At 47.1% G+C, this 24,475-nt stretch overlaps 1 protein-coding gene and 1 long non-coding RNA gene across 2 annotated transcripts; both read right to left on the bottom strand.

Annotated features, from left to right (window-relative positions):
• Window positions 1–907: 907 nt before the first annotated feature.
• On the bottom strand, window positions 908–23,323 carry DMAC2 (distal membrane arm assembly component 2). The gene is made up of 6 exons (XM_082231336.1): window positions 23,194–23,323; window positions 18,820–19,010; window positions 16,529–16,609; window positions 14,026–14,153; window positions 9,611–9,773; window positions 908–1,442 (listed from the first exon to the last, which is right to left on the bottom strand). The coding sequence occupies exons 1-6, from the start codon at window positions 23,209–23,211 to the stop codon at window positions 1,223–1,225; spliced, it is 801 nt and encodes a 266-aa protein (XP_082087462.1). The 5' UTR covers window positions 23,212–23,323; the 3' UTR covers window positions 908–1,222.
• On the bottom strand, window positions 7,127–9,616 carry LOC309537028. Its single transcript, XR_014221770.1, has 3 exons — window positions 9,501–9,616; window positions 8,378–8,801; window positions 7,127–8,048 (listed from the first exon to the last, which is right to left on the bottom strand). It is a non-coding gene; the product is annotated as an uncharacterized lncRNA (long non-coding RNA).
• Window positions 23,324–24,475: the final 1,152 nt, after the last annotated feature.

The following is a 24,475-nucleotide window of genomic DNA, read 5'->3' as shown; positions in this document are numbered from 1 at the left end:
GTCTTGTCAACTGAGCAGCCCCGGACCTCCATCCACACTGCCCAGGCTTGAGCCCCGGGGAGGTCACTTCAGTGCTGCTAACACAGCCGTTTGACTTCAACCCCGGAGGCGCACTCCATTGTCTCTCAGGACAGACAGATGCCTGCAACAACAACTCTGGTTTCTGGTGTGCTCACCAAACTACAGTGGTACCTCGGGTTAAGTACATTTAAAGCCATTCAAATGATATGTGTGAGCCATGTTTTGTGATCAGTTATGCAGGCCAGGGCTTACCTGGGCCCACCCAATATTTTATTCAAGTGGGCACCCCTGATCAGGATGAAGTGGGGATACTGCCCTCCTCTGCTGTTCTCTCCCAATTAACCTCCGTCTCCAGGGGCTGCCTCCATTGCATCCCCTAGGTCTCAGGTCTGGGCCCTGAAATCTCTGGATCTGGGATACTCCTGAGCTGTCAACCCTAACAAAGATGGTGAGGGTTCTGGAAATCAGGTCCTCTCCAGAATAGTTGAAGACATTTCAAGAGTATCGCATCAAAAGAACCTCCTGGAGCAGCTCAACGGCCCCATCTATTCCAGCATCTTGTTCTCCTAGTGGCCAATCAGATGTCTGTGGGAAACCTGTACAGTGGTACCTCGGGTTAGGTATTTAATTCGTTCCGTAGGTCCGTTCTTAACCTGAAACTGTTCTTAACCTGAAGCACCACTTTAGCTAATGGGGCCTCCCGCTGCTGCTGCACCGCCAGAGCACGATTCCTGTTCTCATCCTGAAGCAAAGTTCTTAACCCGAGGTACTATTTCTGGGTTAGCGGAGTCTGTAACCTGAAGCGTATGTAACCTGAAGCGTATGTAACCTGAGGTACCACTGTGTTTTAAAAAGGGAACAATAAAAGCTCAGAGCTACACACTGCCAGAATACGGAGGGTCTGTTTATTATGTGGAGGAATATAAGGAAGGTGAAATAACCGTAGGGCAGGCATTCTTCAGAACAGGGGTGGGGAAACTGGGTTGTTGGCCTCCAAGTCCCATCATGCCTCAACACCAACATTCTGGCCGGGGCTGATGGGAGTTGGAGTCCAGCAACACTTCGAGGGATACAGATTCCCCATCTCTGCTTCAGAGCAACCACGTCTTTTGTTGTCTTTGTGTCACACCTTTGGGGGAACGCTCTGATTTGCTTGGGGGGTGGGGTGGGGGAAGAGTCTCTGAGACACGGCCCTCCCCATTCAAATGGAGACTTCTCTCTTTTCCTGGCTTCCAGCACCTCCCTGGTGCTCCTCCTCTATTTCGCCTCTGTGTTTGTCAGACTCCAAGGGCAGGCCCACCCCCTCGGGATAGTTCATCCCCACAATGTGACACTGAGGCAGCATCTCCTCCAGCAGGATCCGAACCAGTTCTTTGTGGCGGACGGAGGGCAGGTCAGAGACATCCAAGAACCTGAGATTCCTGAAAGGACAAGAGAGGGAGGGTACATAACGCCGTTTGCACAGCCTCCTGCCCATGTGCAATGCTCGTGGCAATGATCACTTTGCACATTTTTACCAATAGAGAGCAAAAAAAGCGCAAGGATGGCTTTCAAGCCCTATACAGCCTAGGACCCTCGTACCTACGGGACCACCTCTCCTGGTATGTCCCACAGAGGAACTTACGGTCTTCAAACAAAAACATCCCGAAGGTCCCAGGCCACAGAAAAGTTAGGCTGGCCTCAACTAGAGCCAGGGCTTTTTCGGCTGCGGCTCCAATCTGGTGGGACTTGACATCTTTCCGCAGGGCCTGCAAGACAGAGCTGTTCCACCAGGCCTTTGGTCAGGGCACAGCCTGACTCCCTCCTTTGACAATCTTCACAGAACTTTAGCCTAATGGTTGCCATCAATTTGAGTTGAATTAATTTTATAATGAAACGATTTTAGAATGTTGTACTATTTTATTGTTGTTAGCTGCCCTGAGCCCGGCTTCGGCTGGGGAGGGCGGGATATAAATAAAATTTATTATTATTACTATTATTTCAGCAGAGTTGTAGTGATGTATGGAAGTGAGAGCTGGAGCATAAAGAAGGCTGGTCGCCAAAGAATTGATGCTTTTGAATTATGGTGCTGGAGGAGACTCTTGAGAGTCCCATGGACTGCAAGAAGATCAAACCGATCCATTCTTAAGGAAATCAGCCCTGAGTGCTCACTGGAAGGACAGATCCTGAAGCTGAGGCTCCAAGACTTTGGCCACCTCATGAGAAGAGAAGACTCCCTGGGAAAGACCCTGATGTTGGGAAAGATGGAAGGCACAAGGCGAAGGGGACGACAGAGGATGAGATGGTTGGACGGTGTTCTCGAAGCTACCAGCATGAGTTTGACCAAACTGTGGGAGGCAGTGGAAGACAGGAGTGCCTGGCGTGCTCTGGTCCATGGGGACACGAAGAGTCAGATATGACTAAATGACTCAGCAACAACAACAACATTCGACGGTAGATTAAACACCCAAAGCCTTAATGGATTAATCAGGGGGGATTTTAATGAGGGCTCTGGTGTGTGGCCAATTAATCAGTTGCAGCAATCAGTTAACCGCATCTTGGATGAGTAAAACAGTGCCCCCAATTAGCTGAGCCAAATACTAATTTAGCCTTTATGAAAACTAATCTTACCCCTTATGCAAGACGGCAAATGTAATCTTAGAACAGAACAGCAAGGACTCCTCTAAGCCATGACACACACACATCATGTCTCAATGCAAGGACGTCGTTTCTTTCAAAATACGGGTGCAGAAGAGTGTTCAGAGTTATGAACCATGATCGAATGCTTTGTTTCCTGGTTCACCGTAGGCTAGGTAGAGGGGTAATATCAGGGATAAACCCTTTTATGACATTGAATCCTTGAATATACTTCAGTGTGATTTCAACAAGTTTATTTGATTATTATTTTTATTGCCATCGTGTTTTTATTTGGGTTGGAAGCCACTTCAGGACCTTCTGCAGTGAGGAGAGAAATTTAAATTTCGTAAACAGAAGCCTAAACCAGGGACTCACACTCAGGGACTGAATACAGAATCCCTTGAGATGCTTCCTGGGTCATGACAGGTCTTCTACCAGTGCTGCTCCATCGCGCTTCCTCAGATGATGCTCATTAGCTGCAATAAGTCCTATGAGTGCCTCACATGTGGCTGGATGGACAGGGCTGTTGCAGAAATGTCTATTTTGTGAATGGCTGGAATGTAGCCCTGTTGTGCAAAGGCAAAAGCCCCATCTGCTGCCCTAGCCACTTTTTCCCTCTGCCCCCACCCATAAGGGGGGACGTGGGTGGCGCTGTGGTCTAAAACACTGAGCCTCATGGGCTTGCCGATTGGAAGGTTGGTGGTTCAAATCCCCGCGACGGGGTGAGCTCCCGTTGCTCGGTCCCTGCTCCTGCCAACCTAGCAGTTCGAAAGCATGTCAAAGTGAAAGTAGATAAATAGGTACCGCTCCGGCGGGAAGGTAAACAGCATTTCCGTGCGCTGGTCTGGTTCGCCAGAAGCGGCTTAGTCATGCTGGCCATATGACCCGGAAGCTGTACGCCGGCTCCCTCGGCAAATAAAGTGAGATGAGTGCCACAACTCCAGAGTCGGCCACGACTGGACCTAATGGTCAGGGATCCCTTTACCTTTACCACCCATAAGGACATATGTCCACTGGGCTGAAGAAGAACTGCCCACTCCCATTTTTTTAAAAATACTAGAGGCAAATTTAACCAATCAACCCAAGGTTCATTTAGCTAGTCCTGCTTTTAATCTGCGGGGCTTCAGGTTAACTTACATGATCCACCCCCATGCACTTTTTTTTTTAGACTGCTTTGTGTTTACTCTGATTATATTTTTTAAAAATACGTTTTTTGTACTTTCTACTGTATTACCTGTTTGGTCCTTGTAAATCGCTTTGGGACTTATGAGCAACGCACAAATTCAACAAACCAGATCGGCTAGCTATCTGGAGTATTACTAAAACAGAGAATTATGAAGGTTGCGAAGATACAGTGCCTCTGAATGTGGAGGTTCCATTTAGCTGTGATGGCTAACAGCCCTCGGCAGCTTGGCTGCTCCATAAACGTTGCTTAATCCTTTTAAAAATAAATGAATAAACAAATACCCAAGCTGGTGGAATTTTAGTGGCAGGGAGTTCCGTAAGCTAATGGCAGGTTGTGGGGAGAAATGTTTCCTTTTCTGGCTCCTGAAGTTCCTGCTATTCAGGATCACGGGGCAGTCCTGAACAGCTGGCCCGAAACAACCGAAAGGGGAAATCACCTTTGGAAAACTGGCGACACTGTGGGTGGCAGAGAGCCTAAAGGAACAGCTTCATCTGCAACGGCCACACCCTGTCCTGACTCAGGGTTGCAAATCAAGGAAGCTGCTCCATGACCTGAACCTCTTCCAGATTGTCCTGATTCCCTAGTTGTCTCTGCCTGACTCACAGCAGCTTTAATAATAAATAATAATAATATTTTTTTATTTATATCCCGCCCGCCCCAGCCGAAGCCGGGCTCAGAGCAGCCAACAACAACAAAAGCAACACAGTTCACATAAAATCACAATCAATCATTTGAAATGAATTCTAAAATCAATTCATTCTAAAATCAATTCAAAATCAAATTAATGGCAACCATTGGGCTAGAGTGCTATGAGGATTACAGAAGGAGGGGGTCAGGCTGTGCCTTGGCCAAAGGCCTGGTGGAACAACTCTGTCTAGCAGGCCCTGCGGAAAGATGTCAAGTCCCGCAGGGCCCTAGTCTCTTGTGACAGCACATTTCACCAGATCGGGGCCACGGCCGAAAAAGCCCTGGCTCTGGTTGAGGCCAGCCTAACCTCCCTGTGGCCCGGGATCTCCAAGATGTTTTTGTTTGAAGACCGTGGGACATACCAGGAGAGGCGGTCCCGTAAGTACGAGGGACCTAGGCAGTATAGGGGTTTAAAGGTTAAAACCTTTAAAGTGCTTCCCTCGCCTTTCGGTCCACATGGTTTAGATCGGGGACCGGCAAACCTTCCAAACGCTTCCGGACTACAACTCCCATCATCCTTTGCAACTCTTGGGAACCGTAGTCCAACAACTCCTGGAAGGCCACTGGTTTTCCATCTGTAAGAAGAAGCCTGCCGGATCAGGCCAGGGGGCACATCTAGTCCAGCCTCCCGCTCTCACAGGGGGCAACCAGGGCCTCCGGTGGGAAACCACCAAGCAGTACTCGAACACAGGACCCCTCGCTCCCTCCTCTGGTTTCCGGTAACTGGTTTTCGGCAAACATTGCTGCCTCCATTCTTCAGATCAAGGGCAAATGTGAGCTGAGCAAGTGTTCCTTGCAAGGTTTCAGCACCAAACGTGCTTCCACAAAGTCAGAGGAATGGATTAAAACTGGTACACATGAAAAACAAGTGTGTGTGTGTGTGTGTGTGTGTGTGTGTGTGTGTGTTTTTCATGTGTACCAGTTTTAATCCATTACTCTGTGGAAGGAGGATTTAAGAACATTGAACAAATATATTACAACAATGGAAGGATGCATATTTAATTGAAATTTTGAATAGTATTATTCCATAGTATTAAGTACACATAGAATGTAAACATAATTAATATAATAATAATAATAATAATAATAATAATAATAATAATAATAATAATAATTTTATTTATACCCCGCCCTTCCCGGTTCAGGAAAACAGGCTCAGGGCACTTAACAACAAATTTAAAACACTTAATTGATGCTACAAAAAAACCCAGCATAAAATACGGTAAACAGCGTAAATAACAATAAAATCAAAAATCAATTTAGGGGGAAAATCCATCCAATAAACATTAGATGATCACCAGGGCTAGCTGGCTAAATTAGTCCTCTTTGGGCCAGCAAGGAGGCCAGGGGAGAATTAGCTGTGGGATCCCAGAGCGGGTAATCTTCACAAAAAGGGGAGGGGGAGGGAAGGAAGGGGAACAAAAGATCAGGCTAAGTTCAAATGGAAAGCCAGGCGGAATAGCTCTGTCTTACAGGCCCTGCGGAAGGAAGTTAAATTCTGCAGGGCCCTGGTCTCATGGGACAGAGCATTCCACCAAGTCGGAGCCATCACTGAGAAGGCCCTGGCCCTGATGGAGGATAATCTGACTTCCTTAGGTCCTGGGACCTCTAAACTAATTATTCATGGACCTTAAGGTCCTCTGACAAATGCGTAAATATAAAGAAAATATAGAGAAACCAGAAGGAGGAGGGAGGAAAGTACAAACTTGTTTAAAGTATTAAGGTTAAAAGGAATAAGGTATGTATTATGTATTATGATGGTGAAATTTGCAAAATCTGTAAAACCAATAAAGATTTTAAAAAAGAAAAAAAGAGGACAGTATGCTGGACTAAATGGGTCCCCGCGGGGCCTGATCCTGCCGGCTCTTCTTATGGATGGAGAACACAAAGGGAGAAGCAAACTACAATTTCAGCTGCTTGCGCCACCTCAGACCAGAGGAGGGGAACCTCTGGCCAACAGGCGGAATTCGTCCTACCAGGCTGTTTTCCTCAAATGGTGCCCAGTTCTCCCACAGCTGTCATCAAATGTAGGCCCTCCACCTCTCCCCTTACTGGCCTACAGTGCTACCTCGGGATGCGAATGGGATCCGTTCCGGAGCCCTGTTCGCATCCCGAATGGAACATAAGATGCGATAGCGAGTCTGCGCATGTGCGGGTCGCGTTTCATCGCTTCCGCGCATGACATCATTTTTTACTGTCTGCGCATGCGCGAGCAGCGAAACCCGGAAGTAACGCGCTCCGTTACTTCCGGGTCGCCGTGGAGCGCAACCCGAAAGCGCTCAACCTGAAGCATATTTATACAGTATGACTGTACTGGATTTTCATAACTTGTGGCTTGTTTCTCTCAGAACCCAGATTTGTTAGTGGTGTGGCACTTCTGCTTTGTGGGGGGGGGGGGAAACCATGTCTGGTATCTGAAGAAGTGTGCATGCACACGAAAGCTCATACCAAGAACTAACTTAGTTGGTCTTTAAGGTGCTACACGAAGGAATTTTTTTTATTTTGACTATGGCAGACCAACACGGCTACCTATCTGTAACATGTCTGGACTGAGCATTACGACAAACCAGACCATGGCTTGCTTCCCAGCAGTAACAGGAGTGTGTTCTTGTGTGCGTGAGAGAGAGAGGGTGTGTGTTTGTGCGAAGTGCTTGCAAGTCAATTTTGCGAGCAGTGCACTAGCACATCAAGCCATCGTTTATTTTAACTAAGGATTCTTGAGATTATTGTGAGCCAGGCCATTGCCTGCTGGAGCACGTAGACAACAACCTGCTCTTTCTCGCTCCGGACAAGGCAAATGAGGTGATGGCAAGGCTTTCAAGTTTCACAGCTCTCTCTCTGGCAGGTTAGCACAGAGCTGCCATTGCCAACCAGGTGCCCCCCACCCAGGTGAACTACAACTCCCATCAGCCCCAGCGGTAGACTGGCACAGAGGAAGTCTGCAAATCCACTGGGTCTGAATTTTTGGGAAAGTGATTTTGGGGGCTGCTGTGATGGCCTCCAGCATTTACAAATTTTGCCAGTACAAGCCCCTCTGTCACGAGCCAGGGGTCAGCTTCTCCTGTTGAACTGCAGCCTGAATGCAGGGGTGCAAATATCCAGAGTGTGGGGGTCAGATGGGATTGCTATGAGGAATTATGAAAAATGAAGCAAGCCATTGTGTCCGCGATGAAAGCATTGCGTTGACCGGGTTTGATTCATTGACAATGGTTTCTGATTAAATCTCAGAAGAATCTCCACCTTTGCCATTTGATTTCTCTACTGCTGACAGACAGGCACGTATAAGCATTCTAAAACACAGGCCAGTTGCTCACCCATCAGGCATCCTGGGTCATAAAGATAGAAGGTAGCTTTGATGTAGTTTAATCTTTAGATAGATCTTAAGGGCCAGGAAAAGAGTTCACAAGGAGATAGTAAATACTGCCTCTCCTGTTTACTCCTGTTTATGACCTCTGGGGTTTTGCTGAATGCATTCCTCCTTTTATTCCTATTTTATTTACTCTGAACTACATATGCATGCTCGAGTAGGAAATCGTTTCTTTGTACAGTGGTGCCTCGCAAGACGAAAAGAATCCGTTCTGTGATTCTCTTCGTCTAGCGTTTTTTTCGTCTTGCGAAGCAAGCCCATTGACGGATTAGCGGATTAGCGCTATTAGCGGCTTTTAGCGGCTTATCGTCTTATCGGATCAGCTGATAAGCGGATTAGCAAAAGGGGGGGAAGGGGAAAAAAACCGCAGGAACTCGCAAGACATTTTCGTCTTGCGAAGCAAGGCCATAGGAGATTCGTTTTGCGAAGCACCTCCAAAACGGAAAACTCTTTCGTCTAGCGAGTTTTCCGTCTTGCGAGGCATTCGTCTTGCGGGGAACCACTGTAGTTAAAAGAATTTCTTCTGATCTGACTTTGTCCTATGTGGGGGTTTTGAAATGCTCAGAGGAAATCTGATTGGTTCTTACAAACACTGTGTAAAAAGTTCTTTTGTGAATAAAACGACCTGGGCCGAGGGGTGGAGAGGAATTATTACACGCACTCCTCCCAGAGTCTTGCTGGTCAAGCCTCGTGTGTATTTTATTAATCAGAGTCCAATCCTTCCTTGCTTTGGGAATGCTACACCTGAAGGAGGAGAATGCATTGGGACTCCACCTGCAGCTGATCAGGCTTCGAGGTCATGGAAGAGAAGGCACTAATGCGAACCAGCTGGCTTCAGCCTTCTTAAACACAGCTATCAGCAGCAGTCAGGTGCTGGAAACAGAGCTCTGTGATTGTCTGCATTCCCTGACCTCTGGACTGGACCTAGAATCATAGAATCATAGAGTTGGAAGAGACCACAAGGGCCATCGAGTCCAACCCCCTGCCAAGCAGGAAACACCATCAGAGCACTCCTGACATATGGTTGTCAAGCCTCTGCTTAAAGACCTCCAAAGTAGGAGACTCCACCACACTCCTTGGCAGCAAATTCCACTGTCAAACAGCTCTTACTGTCAGGAAGTTCTTCCTAATGTTTAGGTGGAATCTTCTTTCTTGTAGTTTGGATCCATTGCTCCGTGTCCGCTTCTCTGGAGCAGCAGAAAACAACCTTGCTCCCTCCTCTATGTGACATCCTTTTATATATTTGAACATGGCTATCATATCACCCCTTAACCTCCTCTTCTCCAGGCTAAACATGCCCAGCTCCCTTAGCCGTTCCTCATAAGGCATCGTTCCCAGGCCTTTGACCATTTTGGTTGCTCTCCTCTGGACACGTTCCAGTTTGTCAGTGTCCTTCTTGAATTGTGGTGCCCAGAACTGGACACAGTACTCCAGGTGAGGTCTGACCAGAGCAGAATACAGTGGCACTATTACTTCCCTTGATCTAGATGCTATACTCCTATTGATGCAGCCCAGAATTGCATTGGCTTTTTTAGCTGCCGCGTCACACTGTTGGCTCACGTCAAGTTTGTGGTCAACCAAGACTCCTAGATCCTTTTCACATGTACTGCTCTCAAGCCAGACCTCTGACTTTGTATCTGGATTCTGCTCTCAGGCAAGAGTTCCCTGGAGACTCCTAGCCCCTGCTTGCTAGGCAACACGACTCGGACCCCCTTCAACTGACTGGTACTCACTCGAGCTGGTGGAGGCAGGCCAGCCCCCTCTCGGTGACCTGCGGGCACCCAGCCAGCGAAAGCTCCTGCAGGGTGTCTGCAAAGTTGTGAAGGCGGCTCAGACTCCAGTCGTCGATGTAGGGGCACCTGCTGAGGTCCAGCTGCTTCAGGTTTCTTTGGTTGACTGCGGGAGGGAGGGCGGGAAGGAAAAGCAAGTTTGTAAACTGGCTGTGGCCAATCTTCATCTAACCGAACCCCCGTGCAATGCCTGCCGGCATATAACATGGTCCAGACAGGTGTGTGCTCAGTGCTAAAAAGAGATACTGTATTTTTGCTCTATAAGACTCACTTTTTCCCTCCTAAAAAGTAAGGGGAAATGTGTGTGTGCGTTATGGAGCGAATGCAGGCTGCACAGCTATCCCAAAAGCCAGAACAGCCAGAGGGATTGCTGCTTTCACTGCGCAGCGATCCCTCTTGCTGTTCTGGCTTCTGAGATTCAGAATTTTTCTTCTTCTTGTTTTCCTCCTCCAAAAACTAGGTGCGTCTTGTGGTCTGGTGCGTCTTATAGAGCGAGAAATACGGTACCTATCAGAACTCTGCAACCCTATTATGATGATGTATTTATTTATACCCTGCCTTTTTCTCTGACAGGGACTTAAAAGTAAAAACATAGCAGCTCTGTAGCACCTAACAAATTTATTGTGAAGGGGCGGTGAGGGGGAGGGAAGAAGTGTTGCCCAGAGCCCAGTTCTATCAGATGCACGATAGATATTTGATGATACATTGCCGTTTCCTTTCCTACGCCACCCCTCCACCCATATAATAATTTATAATAATAATAATTTATTATTTATACCCCGCCCATCTGGGTGGACTTCCCCAGCCACTCTGGGCGGCTTCCAACAAAATATTAAAATACAGTAATGCATCAAACATTAAAAGCTTCCCTAAACAGGGCTGCCTTCAGATGTCTTCTAAAAGTCTGGTAGTTGTTCTCTTTGACATCTGGTGGGAGGGCGTTCCACAGGGCGGGTGCCACTACCGAGAAGGCCCTCTGCCTGGTTCCCTGTAACTTGGCTTGTCGCAGTGAGGGAACCGCCAGAAGGCCCTCGGCGCTGGACCTCAGTGTCCATATGATTGTGTATCATCAGAAAAAAATCACTGGCTACTGCAGGTCAGTTCTGTGTCCAAGGCAGCTGTCTACCAGCTCCATCTAGTATGAGACCCTGCCTGCCTGCACACTGTCTTGCCAGAGCAGTACATGCTCTGGTTATCTCCCACTTGGGACTACTGTGATGTGCCCTACGTGGGGCTGCCTTTGAAAGTGACTTGGAAACCACAACTACCGTATTTTTCGCCCTATAGGACGCACCGGCCCATAGGACGCACCTAATTTTGGGGGGGGGGGGAAATCAAGGGAAATTTTTTTTATTTCCCCCCAGGTTTGCGCAGCCATCCCCAAGCTAGAAGAGGGAGACGGAGCGCTCTGTCTCCCTCTTCTGCCTTCAGGGACAGCTTGGCCCGCTATCCCGCGAGCTTGTGGGGCTGGAGGGGGGAGAAGCAGGCTTGCTTCTCCCCCCGCCAGCCTCCAGATCAGGTCAGGGAATAGCGGGATGGCGGCGCTTCGCCATCCCCCTATCCCCCGAGCTTGTGGGGCTGGCGGGGGGGAGAAGCAAGCTTGCTTCTCCCCCCCGCCAGCCTCCAGATCAGGTCGGGGAATAGCGGGGTGGCGGCGCTGCGCCTCCCCGCTGTCCCCAGCTTTTGGGTGCAGGCTGCTGCCCGCAAGCCTTGCGAGCCCGCGGGACATCCTGCCGGGCTTGCAAGACTTGGGATAGCTTCCTGAAGCCTGGAGAGCGAGAGGGGTCGGTGCGCACCGACCCCTCTCGCTCTCCAGGCTTCAGCGAAAGCCTGCATTCGCCCCATAGGACGCACCCAGATTTCCCCTTCATTTTTGGAGGGGAAAAAGTGCGTCCTATAGGGCGAAAAATACGGTAATCCAGGATGTGGCTGCCAGACTGGTGATTGGGAGCAGCCGCCGGGACCATATAACACCAGTCCTACTGGCTCTTCACTGGCTCCCAGGATGTTTCCAAGCCCAACTGAAAGTGTTGGTGCTGACTTTTAAAGCCCTAAACGACCTCGGCCCTGTATACCTGAAGGAGCGTCTCCACTCCCTTTGTCCAGCCCTCACACTGAGATCCAGCTCTGAGTGGCGGTTCCCTCGCTGCAAGATGTGAAGCTGCATCTGTAGTGGCACTCGCCTTATGGAAGTCCCTCCCATCAGATGTCAAGGAGATAAAGAGCTACAAAACGTTAGGAAGAAATCCGAAGGCAGCCTTGTTCAGGGATTTTTTTTAACATTTGATGTTTTATTATGTTTCTATGAAACCACTGACCCCCTGCTGGTGAGGCTTGCTGACCTCCCAGTAAAGCAAAAACTCGGATCTTCTCCTGTTTGGCAAAGACCACAAGACAACCCAGATTGTCGCCAGATCCCGCGCACAGATCTGTAGGCACAGATCATCCCCTGAATCTGGTTTGTTAAGAAAATTCCCAAACCCGGATCCACGGGTGACTTTGGGTCATTTCTCTAAGGTAGTCTATTTTAAAGTTTTTATGTGTTTATATGCCTATCGCACTTTTAAACTTAAAATCCATTGTTGTACAGTGGTGCCTCACAAGACGAAAAGAATCCGTTCTGTGATTCTCTTCGTCTAGCAGTTTTTTCGTCTTGCAAAGCAAGCCCATTGACGGATTAGCGGATTAGCGCTATTAGCAGCTTTTAGCGGCTTTTAGCGGCTTATCGGATCAGCTGATAAGCGGCTTAGAAAAAGGGGGGAGGGGGAAAAACCCGCAGGAACTCGCAAGACATTTTCGTCTTGCAAAGCAAGCCCATAGGAGATTCGTTTTGCGAAGCACCTCCAAAACGGAAAACTCTTTTGTCTAGCGAGTTTTCCGTCTTGCGAGGCATTCGTCTTGCGGGGCACCACTGTATATTGTTTTAAATGTTTCGTTTTGCTATTGGGATTGTAGTTTGTGTTTTCTCAAGCTGGTCTCTGACCGTAATAAATTTCATGTTTCATGTATGTTTCTATGTGTTGGAAGCCACCCAGAGTAGCTGGGGAAACTCAGCCCTCAGCCAGTAGGGTGGGGTATCAATAATAAAATTATTACTGGTATTATTGAATTTTCCTGTTAGAAAGCAACTATCATACAAAGCTATGTTGTGACTGCACTTAGAATACCGTGTGTGTACTGTACAACCTCGCCTGAAAAACTCGCCCTCCTTGTGCCTTGCTAAGGGGTTGGGCTGGTGAAAACGGAACGAATAATGCCAACGTACAACTCTAATTGTGTCACTTCAAAAAGGAGATTGCAGAGTTGGAAAAGGTTCAGAAAAGCGCAACCGGGAATGATCAAGGAAGATGGAGCAATTTCCCTAGGAGGAACGTTTGCAGCGCCAGGGGCTTCTCAGTTTGGAGAAACGGCGAGGCGATGCAACAGAAGTTTACAAAACTACACGTGGCCTGGAAAAAGTGTGTAGGGGGAAAGTTTTGCTCCATCCCTCTGCCGCACTAGAACTAGAACTTGTGGCTGCATTTTTGAAGATCCAGGACAGCTAAAAAGGAAGGGCTTCTTCCTGCAGCGCTTTTCCAGAGCTCACAGAGAAGAGGGACCGATTGTTAAACCACTCTGTGAAGTGTAGCTCTGTGAGGAGAATGGGATCTCCTTACAAATCTCAGCACCCTTAACAAACTACAGCTCCCAGAATTCCTTGGGGGGAACCATGGCTGCTTAAAGTGGTGTAAGAGTACAGTGGTACCCCAGGTTACATACCCTTCAGGTTACATACGCTTCAGGTTAGACTCCACTAACCCAGAAATAGTGCTTCGGGTTAAGAACTTTGCTTCAGGATGAGAACAGAAACCATGCTCCGGCGGTGCGGCAGCAGCAGGAGGCCCCATTAGCTAAAGTGGTGCTTCAGGTTAAGAACAGTTTCAGGTTAAGTATGGACCTCCGGAACGAATTAAGTACTTAACCTGAGGTACCACTGTACATTTAATGTCTTGTGCAGATGGGGCCAAGGAGAAAGTGGTAAGATCAGTAAGGGGAAGGGGTGTCCTTGGAGAGAGAGACAGAAGAGGCCCAAATTCCTTATCTTCTGTGATGACCCCTTTAGCTACTTTTTTTAAAAGAAGGCTACGAAGGTGTGGGGGATTTAACTAAAATTGGGGGGGGGGGAGGCTTGCAGATTTCATTAACATCCCCCTGTCTTCTCCCCCTATAATTTAACAACTACTTGAAACTGCTGTGGGGGTAGGAGGACGGATACATTTAAACCCAGAGCCCCCAGCTGACTATTCCTGCAGCGAGGACAGCACAGGACCGGCCACCTGGAAGCCACCTGGAGACTCAAAAGCACAACGTCTTATTACCCAGGTTATCCAGGCCGTCATAGTTGATGATGGAGCCGCTGAGGTTGGCTCCTTCTAAGCAGGTGTCTTTGTCTTGTAGGAAAACCAAGCCGCCCTTCTGGTCCTCCCATTCCGTTTTGCCCCGGAGCCTGAAACATAAACCATGTTGCTTTGTTAAAACCCATTCTTGTAGGTGGTTCTCTCACGGGGCAGCTTCAGCAAAAGGCAGGAAGCAGATGGCGTGTGCGCGCAAGGGGTGTAAAACTGGCAGGATTATTCAGATAATCCTACGGGACTGCCTCTCCTGGTATGTCCCACGGAGGACCTTACGGTCTTCAAACAAAAACATCTTGGAGGTCCCGGGCCACAGGGAGGTTAGGATGGCCTCAACCAGAGCCAGGGCTTTTTCGGCCGTGGCCCCGATCTGGTGGAACGCTCTGTCCCAAGAGACTAGGGCCCTGCGGGACTTGACATCTTTCCGCAGGGCCTGCTAGACAGAGTTGTTCCACCAGGCCTTTGGCCAAGGCACAGCCTGACCCCCTCCTTCTGTAATCCTCATAGCACTCTAGCCCAATGGTTGCCATTAATTTGATTTTGAATTGATTTTAGAATGAATTGATTTTAGAATTCATTTCAAATGATTGATTGTGATTTTATGTGAACTGTGTTGCTTTTGTTGTTGTTGGCTGCTCTGAGCCCGGCTTCAGCTGGGGAGGGCAGGATATAAATAACGACTACTACTTCTTCTTCTTCTTCGTATTATTATTTCAGAATCTGCCTTTTTTTCTCTACAGAATTTGGGTGCTGGCGTTTTTTGTAAGACCATTCTTAGGTTCGGACACTTAACAGGTTCAAACTTTGAGAGAAGCTCAGAGAATAGTGGCAAGGGAAAAGGGCCTTTTCTGGTCCCCATTATGGCATGACCTACCCAGTGATTTCCACCTGGCTCCTTGGCAGGTACAGGTAAAGGGACCCCTGACCGCTAGGTCCAGTCGTGGCCGACTCTGGTGTTGCGATGCTCATCTTGCTTTACTGGCCAAGGGAGCCAGCATTTGTCCACAGACAGCTTCCGGGTCATGTGGCCAGCATGACTAAGCCGCTTCTGGCGAACCAGAGCAGCGCATGGAAATGCCGTTTACCTTCCCGCTGGAGCAGTACCTATTTATCTACTTGCACTCTGACGTGCTTTCGAACTGCTAGGTTGGCAGGAGCAGACGGGAGCTCACCCCGTCACGGGGATTCGAACCGCCGACCTTCTGATCGGCAAGCCCTAGGCTCTGTGGTTTAGACCACAGCACCACCCGCTCTACCCAGGCATGCTCTACCCAGTGATTTCCACCTGGCTCCTTGGCAGCTGGCACCAGGTAAAAACTTAACCTTTTCTCAGAGGTCTTTGACTGCTTTAGGCAATACGGTTTGCTGTTAGCTTTGCTGCCAAGTTTTTCTGCTACTGATACGGAGGCTTCTTTTGTGCATTTTTTTTAATCGCATGTGTTTTTATGCAAATACACTTCTACTGCAACATATTTTTACCAGTTAATATCCAACTGAAGCCAGAACTCTTTCTTTTAGGGCTAATGGACATACAATTAGAAAAGGATTGTGGACAATTAGGTACTCCAATATATGATTACTGCAATGAGACTACAACACGCAAAAAGATGGAAAGACCCACTATAGAATAATGGCTTATAAAATTATTGGACTTGGCTGAGATGGCTAAGCTAACATGTTTAATTAGAAAAAAATCACTACTAATGTTTGTTAAGGATTGAAAATTTCTTAGGAACTTTCTGTCTGAAAGAGAAAATGAACTTGCAATATCTGGATTTTAAGATTTAAAAATATACTGGTAAAGAAGAGAGAATGGTTGGATCTTAAAAAATAAAAATCATATGTAGTTGCAGAGAGTCAGAACTCCTTTTTTCTACTCTATCTTTCATTAGTTTTTTCTTTCTTTTCCTTTTCTCTTGCTTTCTCTTCTTTAGATTTCTCCTTTTCTTGTACTTCCTTCTTTCTGACTTTGCTCTTCTTTATCTGTTTTATCTCAGCATATTATATAAAAAGATACTTTACAATGGGTATGTATTTCTGTATATCTCTGAATAACTATCAATAAATAAAATTGATTCATTGATAAATTTATTGAACAACAAAAAAAGGGCAATGTATATTTACCTATGCTTTGAAATACATTGTATGTATTTCTGTATAACAAGAATCTCAGCAAACAATAGCTACGTTTGTTTAAAAGCCTTTTCTCTCTCCTTTCCTGAGGGGTTTCTAGAGGTGGTTTTAAATGCACGAGTGACTGGGATCAGCAAAATGGCTCCCACAGAAAACTGGCAGAACAAGCCGCCCTCCCCGTTTTATTCTAGCTGCCCTGGGCTATAAAACTGGAAAGAACATCAAAGAAAACACCAAGAGGGAATCTATAGAGGCCCTCAGGGGATCAAGAGTCTCTGAGAAGATCCTCAGGTAACTCCCACAATGCACTGCTTTGGCCGGAGCACGTTTGACATACCTAATGCTTCCCTTCAAAGCCAGAACAAAGACGGCAGCTGCGATATTTTCCCCGAAATAGTTCTTCGCCTGGATGTTGTATCTGAGGGTCAAGTTGGGACATGTTAGTCATTCAAATCACTTGTAACCGGCTCTCTGTCGTTCACCCGATCCCACAGCGAGGAACATTAAAGGAGGGCATTAAAACAAAACAAACGTGGTCTAAAGCAACTCTGAGGCAGTAGGAAGCTCACTTTATGGCGCTCATTTTTCAATCACTCTTTCCTTTCCAACTTTGCCTCCATCTTCAGCTGCACTGATCTCTCCTCCAGACTGGATTATTGTAACTCGCTCTATGTGAGGCTGCCCTTGAGACTGACCCAGACACTCCAGCGGGTGCAAAATGCTGTGACAAGACTCCTTACGGGGTCCTCGCTGCGGGATCACATTCATCCAGTGCTATACCAGCTGCACTGGCTCCCGGTGGAGTAAAGGGTCAGATTTAAGGTGCTGGTTTTAACCAGCCCTATACGGCTTAGGACCCTTGTACCTACGGGACCGCCTCTCCTGGTATGTCCCACGGAGGACCTTACAGTCTTCAAACAAAAACAACTTGGAGGTCCCAGGCCACAGGGAGGTTAGGCCGGCCTCAACCAGAGCCAGGGCTTTTTCGGCCGTGGCCCCGATTTGGTGAAATGCGCTGTCACAAGAGACTAGGGCCCTGCGGGACTTGACATCTTTCCACAGGGCCTGCAAGCCGGAGCTGTTCCACCAAGGCACAGTCTGACCCCCATCCTTCTGTAATCCTCATAGCACTCCAGCCCAATGGTTGCCATTAATTTGATTTTGAATTAATTTTAGAATGAATTGATTTTAGAATGCTGTACTATTTTACTGTTGTTAGCCGCTCTGAGCCCGGCTTCGGCTGGGGAGGGCAGGATATAAATAAAAATTTATTATTATTTATAAGCTAGGTGCCAAATGACTCCTTAAACTGGGGTTACAGTTACCAAAACGGAACGCCTGGTTCCCATTCTGGGGCCAGAGGGCTCGAGAGTAGTATTTTTTCAATACAGTACGACTTTTTGTTTCCTGAAATCCATTCTGATTGTGCAGCTGAAGTATCACGGATAGAATTCTACAGGATGCGTTGCTAGTGTGTGAAAACAGTCCAGATTCAAGGATCCCCAGGCCGGCTGTTGGACTACAACTCCCATCATCCCTTTCCTTTGCCCATGTTGGCTGGGGCTGGTGGGAGCTGGGAGCCCAGCAACGCCTGGAGGGTCACCTCTGGTCTAGAAACTGTTGGAGGAACTGGACATGGAGGAAGGGGTTAATTTCCTTCATGGGCAAAACCACCCCATGTAGGAGGTAAGGCAACATGTGCAAGGTCAGCGAAGCCAGTTGCTATATAGGCGCCACTGAGCCATTGCCATAAGTGATGAAGGCATATCAGCTCATTAGTCAGTCAGCGAGTCTGTCTGTGAGCTGGAGTCTGTTACGCCTTAATTGCTGGAGCAACAAAAATACTTTGTGCTTGTATATATCTGTAATTTGCGCAGAGGTTGTGTTCCAAGGCAACTTGTGTGTTGGCGTGATGTGCTTCACCCTGCCCCCTTCTGGGGCCGAAAATGGTGCCCGCATCTGTCGTCACACACGTACCATAATAATAATAATAATAATAATAATAATTTTATTTATACCCCGCCCTCCCCAGCCAAGGCGGGTTCAGGGCGGCTAACAACCAATAATAAAAACAAGTTGATTGAAATACAACTTAAAAACAAGGTTAAATACAACATTAAAACACAGCCTCATCACAGGAGGAGAAAGAAAAAAAGAAAGACGGGGAATCAAATTGATTCCAAGCCAAAGGCCAGGCGGAACAACTCTGTCTTACAGGCCCTGCGAAAAGAAATCAGATCCTGCAGGGCCCTGGTCTCATGAGACAAGAGCGTTCCACCAGGCCGGGGCCAGTGTTGAAAAGGCCCTGGCTCTGGTTGAGGCTAATCTGACTTCCTTAGGGCCCGGGACCTTTAGGGTGTTGCTATTTATGGACCTTAAGGTCCTCCATGGGGCATACCTTGAATGTGCATAAGTGGGGAGTTGCCTGTATCTGTATCTGCAAAGCCTACAAACTGTACATATACATCAGCACCCAGAACTGTATTACTGAAGTCTTATCTTAATGTCTTGGACCTTAAGCTGCCTCTGTGTGGTGACTGGAACTGGGGACAACTTCTGCCACGTGGGTTTCTCACCTCAGATTCCCAACAGAAACATTCCTGAAAAACACGAGGCAGGGGCATATACCTGTTTTTCCTTTGTGCGTTCCATAGCCTTAGCCTCTTGCCAAAGTCTACAATGGTTTCGATGTCATAGAAGCGGTCGCAGAGGTACTGGAGAAACTTGCTTTTCACGGGACCTGGAGTGGGGAGAGTTGATTTGCTCCTATACCGGAGGCTAGTGTAGCATAATGAGACAAAGCCTCTGCTGTGCTGGAACTGGAGAAAGAACAAAACAGGGGTAGCAGTGGGGGAGAGAGAGTTATTTGGAAAGGAAGACACATTTTGTCGAAATATTGCAGTTTCCTTGTGTCATTCCTTCTTGCATCTCCAACGGGAGGTGACCATTTCCCACATTAACACAATAAATCCTTTTTAGGCCACCATTCTTCCACTTTTCCAGGTCCAGCCGCTTGTTAACTCATTCTGCAATATAACTCTCCCGCATAATTTTTAGCACTTATATATTCTGCTCTATATATGCTGGTGGGGTCTAATTCCTATCTAGGGCTGGGCGATACGTGGTTTTCAACAACGCAATATATCACCAGCTAAACATTGCGATATACAGTGGTATCTCGGGTTACATACGCTTCAGGTTACAGACTCTGCTAACCCAGAAATAGTACCTCGGGTTAAGAACCTTGCTTCAGGATGAGAACAGAAATCGTGCTCCGGTGGCGCAGCGGCAGCAGGAGGCCCCATTAGCTAAAGTGGTGCTTCAGGTTAAGAACAGTTTCAGGTTAAGAACGGACCTCTGGAACGAATTAAGTACTTAACCCAAGGTACCACTGTACTGATATATCACAAAGTCTGAAATAAGGTTTCCCCGCATTGTGATTTTTGCATAGCACATGCACACACACACACACACACACCATGATTCTCTCTATATCACCAGGTCAGATATTATGAAACAGATATCACAATATGGACTTCAAACTGCTTTGGTATGATCTATCACCCAGCCCTACTGCCATCATCCCTGGCCATTGCTCACGTTGGCTGGGGCTGATAGGAGCTGGAGTCACAACATCTGGAGAGCCTCTTCCATACTTTTTTAACCATGTGCAGTGGAATCTTGGTTCTCGAACTTAATCTGTTCCGGAAGTTCGTTTGACTCCTGAAACCGAAAACCAAGGTGTGGCTTCTGATTGGCTGCAGGAGATTACATATATGTATTTACGCTTACTTCTATCAATGTTCAACTGTTTTTTAATGAGTGGGTTTTTTCCACTTATGTTTTAGTGGTTCTTATTTTTATATGTAAGCTGCCTTGAGTCCCATTTGGGGTAAAGGCAGGGTATGTATGTATGTATGTATGTATGTATGTATGTCTAAATAAATAAATATCTTGGTCTGATCCAGCAGGGCTCTTGTGCTGGTCTCCAGTCTATTTAGATCTGCTGTCCTCTCTCTCTCTCTCTCTCTCTCTCTCTCTCTCTCTTATCCTTTATTTGCCGCCTTCTACACCCACCCACAGAAATACGCCACAATTCCCATTTTATATGCACAACCAACCGTTGGTCCTCCTGGTGAGCCCATATTGTTTCACCATATTGATTCAGATCTGGAGCTCTTACATCCAGATCTGTCAGACTAGGGTTGCTAAACCGGCCAGGCTAGAAAAAGAAAAAGAACTTTGTGGCAAGTGAACATCCCCATCTGCTAATGTCTGCAGACAACACGCTGCTCATAAGAGACAAAACCCAGGAAGGAATTGGCAATCCAAGGAGCCAAACAGAATGTATTAAGGGCTCAATTGCTCTCAAGCAGAGAAACAGGAAAGGAAATGTTAAAGAGGGAAACCAACAAACCACATTTCTTCCCAGCCTGTCTAGCTGACAACCAAATCAATCACAAGCCAGGGAAAAGAAAAGTCCTGTTTACAAGTTGCCCTCTGGCACCGCAGCAAGGCTGGATGCATCCGCTTCAAAAAAATCCCAGACTAGTTAAGCAATTAGGATGTTGCCTTATGAATCATGGGAGGGAAATGGCACAGCAGCAGTTTCAGAGTTACCTCTCATACTTTCTTCCTGTGCAGCCATAAGAACAAAAGAGAAACCCAACTGGATCGGAACGTGTAGTCCATCTAGGTCAGGCATCCCCAACCTTCGGCCTTCCAGATGTTTTGGACTACAGTTCCCATCATCCCTGACCATTGGTCCTGTTAGCAAGGGATCATGGGAGTTGTAGGCCAAAACATCTGGAGGGCCGCAGGTTGGGGGTGCCTGATCTAGGTTAATGTTCTATTTTTAACAGCAAGCAACCAGATTCCTCTGGATATTTGCAGAGGTGAGACCTCTGCTGTGCTGCTGTGCTGCTCTCCCCGCTGGAACTTTGCACAGTGAGCAAGGGAAGTCTCCTGTTCACATCTCCCCTCATGAACTCACTTCACAACAATCCGCTATAGCCCTCTTCAGACATTTCGGGTGAACGCAAAAGATGGAGAATGGGCAGGAACATGCACACAAACCTTACAACCAACCATGCACCTAAGTTTTGTTTTGGCTCCGCTTCTGTTGGCACTTATTACCTCAGTTTGCCATTAGAGGCAGAAATATTTTAATTTAACCAATTAATTACACGTAGAGGATTAGCAGAACAAGCTTAACACTGTCTACTCAGATGCAAGCTCCATTAAATTCTACCGGGCTTAAAGGTAAAGGGACTCCTGACCATTAGGTCCAGTCGTGACCGACTCTGAGGTTGCACGCTCATTTTGCTCTATAGGCCGAGGGAGCCGACATTTGTCCACAGACAGCTTTCAGGTCATGTGGCCAGCATGACTGAACCGCTTCTGGCAAACCATAGCAGTGCACGGAAACGCCGTTTACCTTCCCGCTGGAGCGGTACCTATTTATCTACTTGCACTTTGACATGCTTTCGAACTGCTAGGTTGGCAGGAGCAGGGACCGAGCAACGGGAGCTCACCCCGTCGTGGGGATTCGAACCGCCGACCTGATCGGCAAGTCCTAGGCTCTGTGGTTTAACCCACAGCGCCACCCGTTCCATCTACTGGGCTTACTCTCAGCTAAATGGGATTAGGCTGCAATGCTAACCGTGCTTTCCTGGGAGCACGCCCCACTAAATTCAGCAGGGTTTACACTGGAGTAGACATAGCCAGGATTGAGCAGTAAACCCTTTTAATTAGTGTACAACCCTGGGTAAGGTCAGAAATCCAGCAGGTAATTGGTTTCCTGGCAAGGAGACAACAGAGAAGGCAAAAACTCCTTCTACACATTTTCTGTCTGTCATGCAGTTGCTAACAGCACAAGAGCCCTGCCAGGCAGAAAAAGCAACCCAACATTATAAAATTACATATTACAAATGCTGTACAGAATAGAATAGTCAAAACACAGAAGCAGCATCTTTTGTTGATGTATAGCACCACCAGCTGGTCGCACAGCAAACACTGTTTTTGGAATCCACATTACAGTGGTACCTCGGGTTAAGAACTTAATTCGTTCCAGAGGTCCGTTCTTAACCTGAAACTGTTCTTAACCTGAGGTACCACTTTAGCTAAGGTGCCTCCCGCTGCCACCACGCGATTTCTGTTCTCATCCTGAAGCAAAGTTCTTAACCCGAGGTACTATATCTGGGTTAGCAGAGTCTGTAACCTGAAGCGTCTGTAACCTGAAGCATCTGTAACCCAAGGTACCACTGTAAAGAAAACAAGTGCAAACCCAAGGAGCTGTAGGTGTTTCAGTTTAGCCAAAACAAAATAAAGACTAGACACTTATGAACTTGGCTACTCAGAAACCAATACACATTTCTCTATTATATGAGATGCTGGGATGGGAGAATGTGCTGCTGACATCTTCCTATCAAGGCTCCTGTGCTTTTAGCAGTAGCAGGTGTCAGGCAAAAATGCTACAGGTGAAACTATCCCCAGCAGAGAGATACAGTAATGGGGCAAGTTTCCAGCTACTAAATTATCTCTTTTGTCACAGCTGTTAAAGAACAGCAGCTCTGGTATAATAAGTAGCTACGAGCACTCATCATCTTCCCCCAGGAGATGCAAGGGGTGTTGCCGGTTCCCACTTTTTTAAGTCTTGCTGCTGATAAACTCCTCCAAATGGAACCTTTGCTTGCGGAGAAATTCAACAGTAGGAATAAGCGCCCCTTGCTTAATTTCTGTCTGCCAAGTTGCTGCTAACGGCGCGGGCGAAGAGCCCGTAGAAAAGGACAGAGCAGAGATTAGCCGGGGGGGGGGGGACATCCATTTCCCCAGCAGCCACATGGAAAGTAGCAACAACAGCACATTCTCTTCTCCATGTGAAAGTAAACACTTCCTCGCTTCCGACTCCCCACCCCCGGTCCTTCCAGCTCCGTTGCTAACATGGCCAAGACAAGATTGCCAAGGGGGAAAAAAACCATGCACCTCCACCAGGTCACTTACCAACATGGGCGCAGCCATCTTGGACAAGTCATGTGACACTCGGTACGGGCACTTGAAGGAGGGCGGAATGCCGTCTAGGCTCCCGTTCCAATGCTACTGAGCATGCGCCCTATATTCTGGGCATGCTCAAAGGCGGCAAATGAAGTCTCCAGTCGATTTCTTGCCCTTACCTGGAATTGGAGATGTATTTACTCTATGTGTTCTCAAGGCGGAGGAGACGAGCTCCTTTTAAGGAAAGAGGGCAAGACCTGTCCAAATCGATATGGTGCGATAAAAATCATTTGACCATGTGTTGAACATGTAAAGGCTTCTTCCCTGGTTGACAGCAAGACAAGATTTTACTGGCTTAGCCAGGATTTCATTCTTTTGACCAGGTGTCACGAGAGGAAGATTGAAACCAGGCTGAAAATTCATATGTCGTTTTCGACATTGATTTATCTAATTTCTGCAAGATCGTGGTGATTTAAATAAAGAATGAGGTTTTGGAAATGTCTGCGAATGTCCAAAGGGATTGTTGTTAACAAAGATTGTTTTAAAAGTGCCTCTTTGAAGCACTCTGCATGTGATCAGAGGCACACTGTATGGGTGGGTGCAAGTTGGTGTAATAAAACGAAGGCATTCAGCACATGCTCACAAGCAAAACCTGCATTGAGTTTCTGGTTCCTCCAGGTCAGAGTGAGAAATACTATTACCATCCCCACCATTTCCTCTATCTATCATTAATTTTTCTGTTTTACAATTTAGAATGCTCATTTAAACATCCTTGAAATATCAATGACTTCCCTTCTCTTTCCATAGTTCATTTTGCACATCATAAATTCCTGCATATTTTACAAAAGATAAACCATTCAGTATTCCGTTATTCCATCCATTAAAACTTATTTACACTGTTGAATTTATCTTAATGCTGCCAACGTTTTCAAGTGTACACAATTTTCCACCGTATATTCAATAAACATTTTCCAATCTTCTCTAAACATATGTTCTTCTTCTTCTCTACTTAATCTATATGTACCATCCCCACCATTTCCTTGCCCAGCTACTGTCTTAAGAATAACTTTTCCTTAATACTTCCTTGGGCTCCAAAGGAGAGCACCCATCATTTGCTTTCAAAAGCAGTAGGCTGATATCTCTGGGAAGCTTGCAAGTAGGTTGTACAAAGAGGAGACCACCTGCCTTTACGTGTCATTTTCCAGCATCTGTTCTGAGAGACAGCAGCACATTCAGAGCACTGTGATGGCTTCTCTGAAAGAATCATGGGAACTGTTATGGCTGCTGAGTT

This window comes from Podarcis vaucheri (genome assembly GCF_965113315.1).
Source record: "Podarcis vaucheri genome assembly, chromosome: 7".
NCBI lineage: Eukaryota > Metazoa > Chordata > Lepidosauria > Squamata > Lacertidae > Podarcis > Podarcis vaucheri.
The sequence above is the reverse complement of the archived record's forward strand: the minus strand, read 5'-3'. Positions and strand labels throughout refer to the sequence as shown.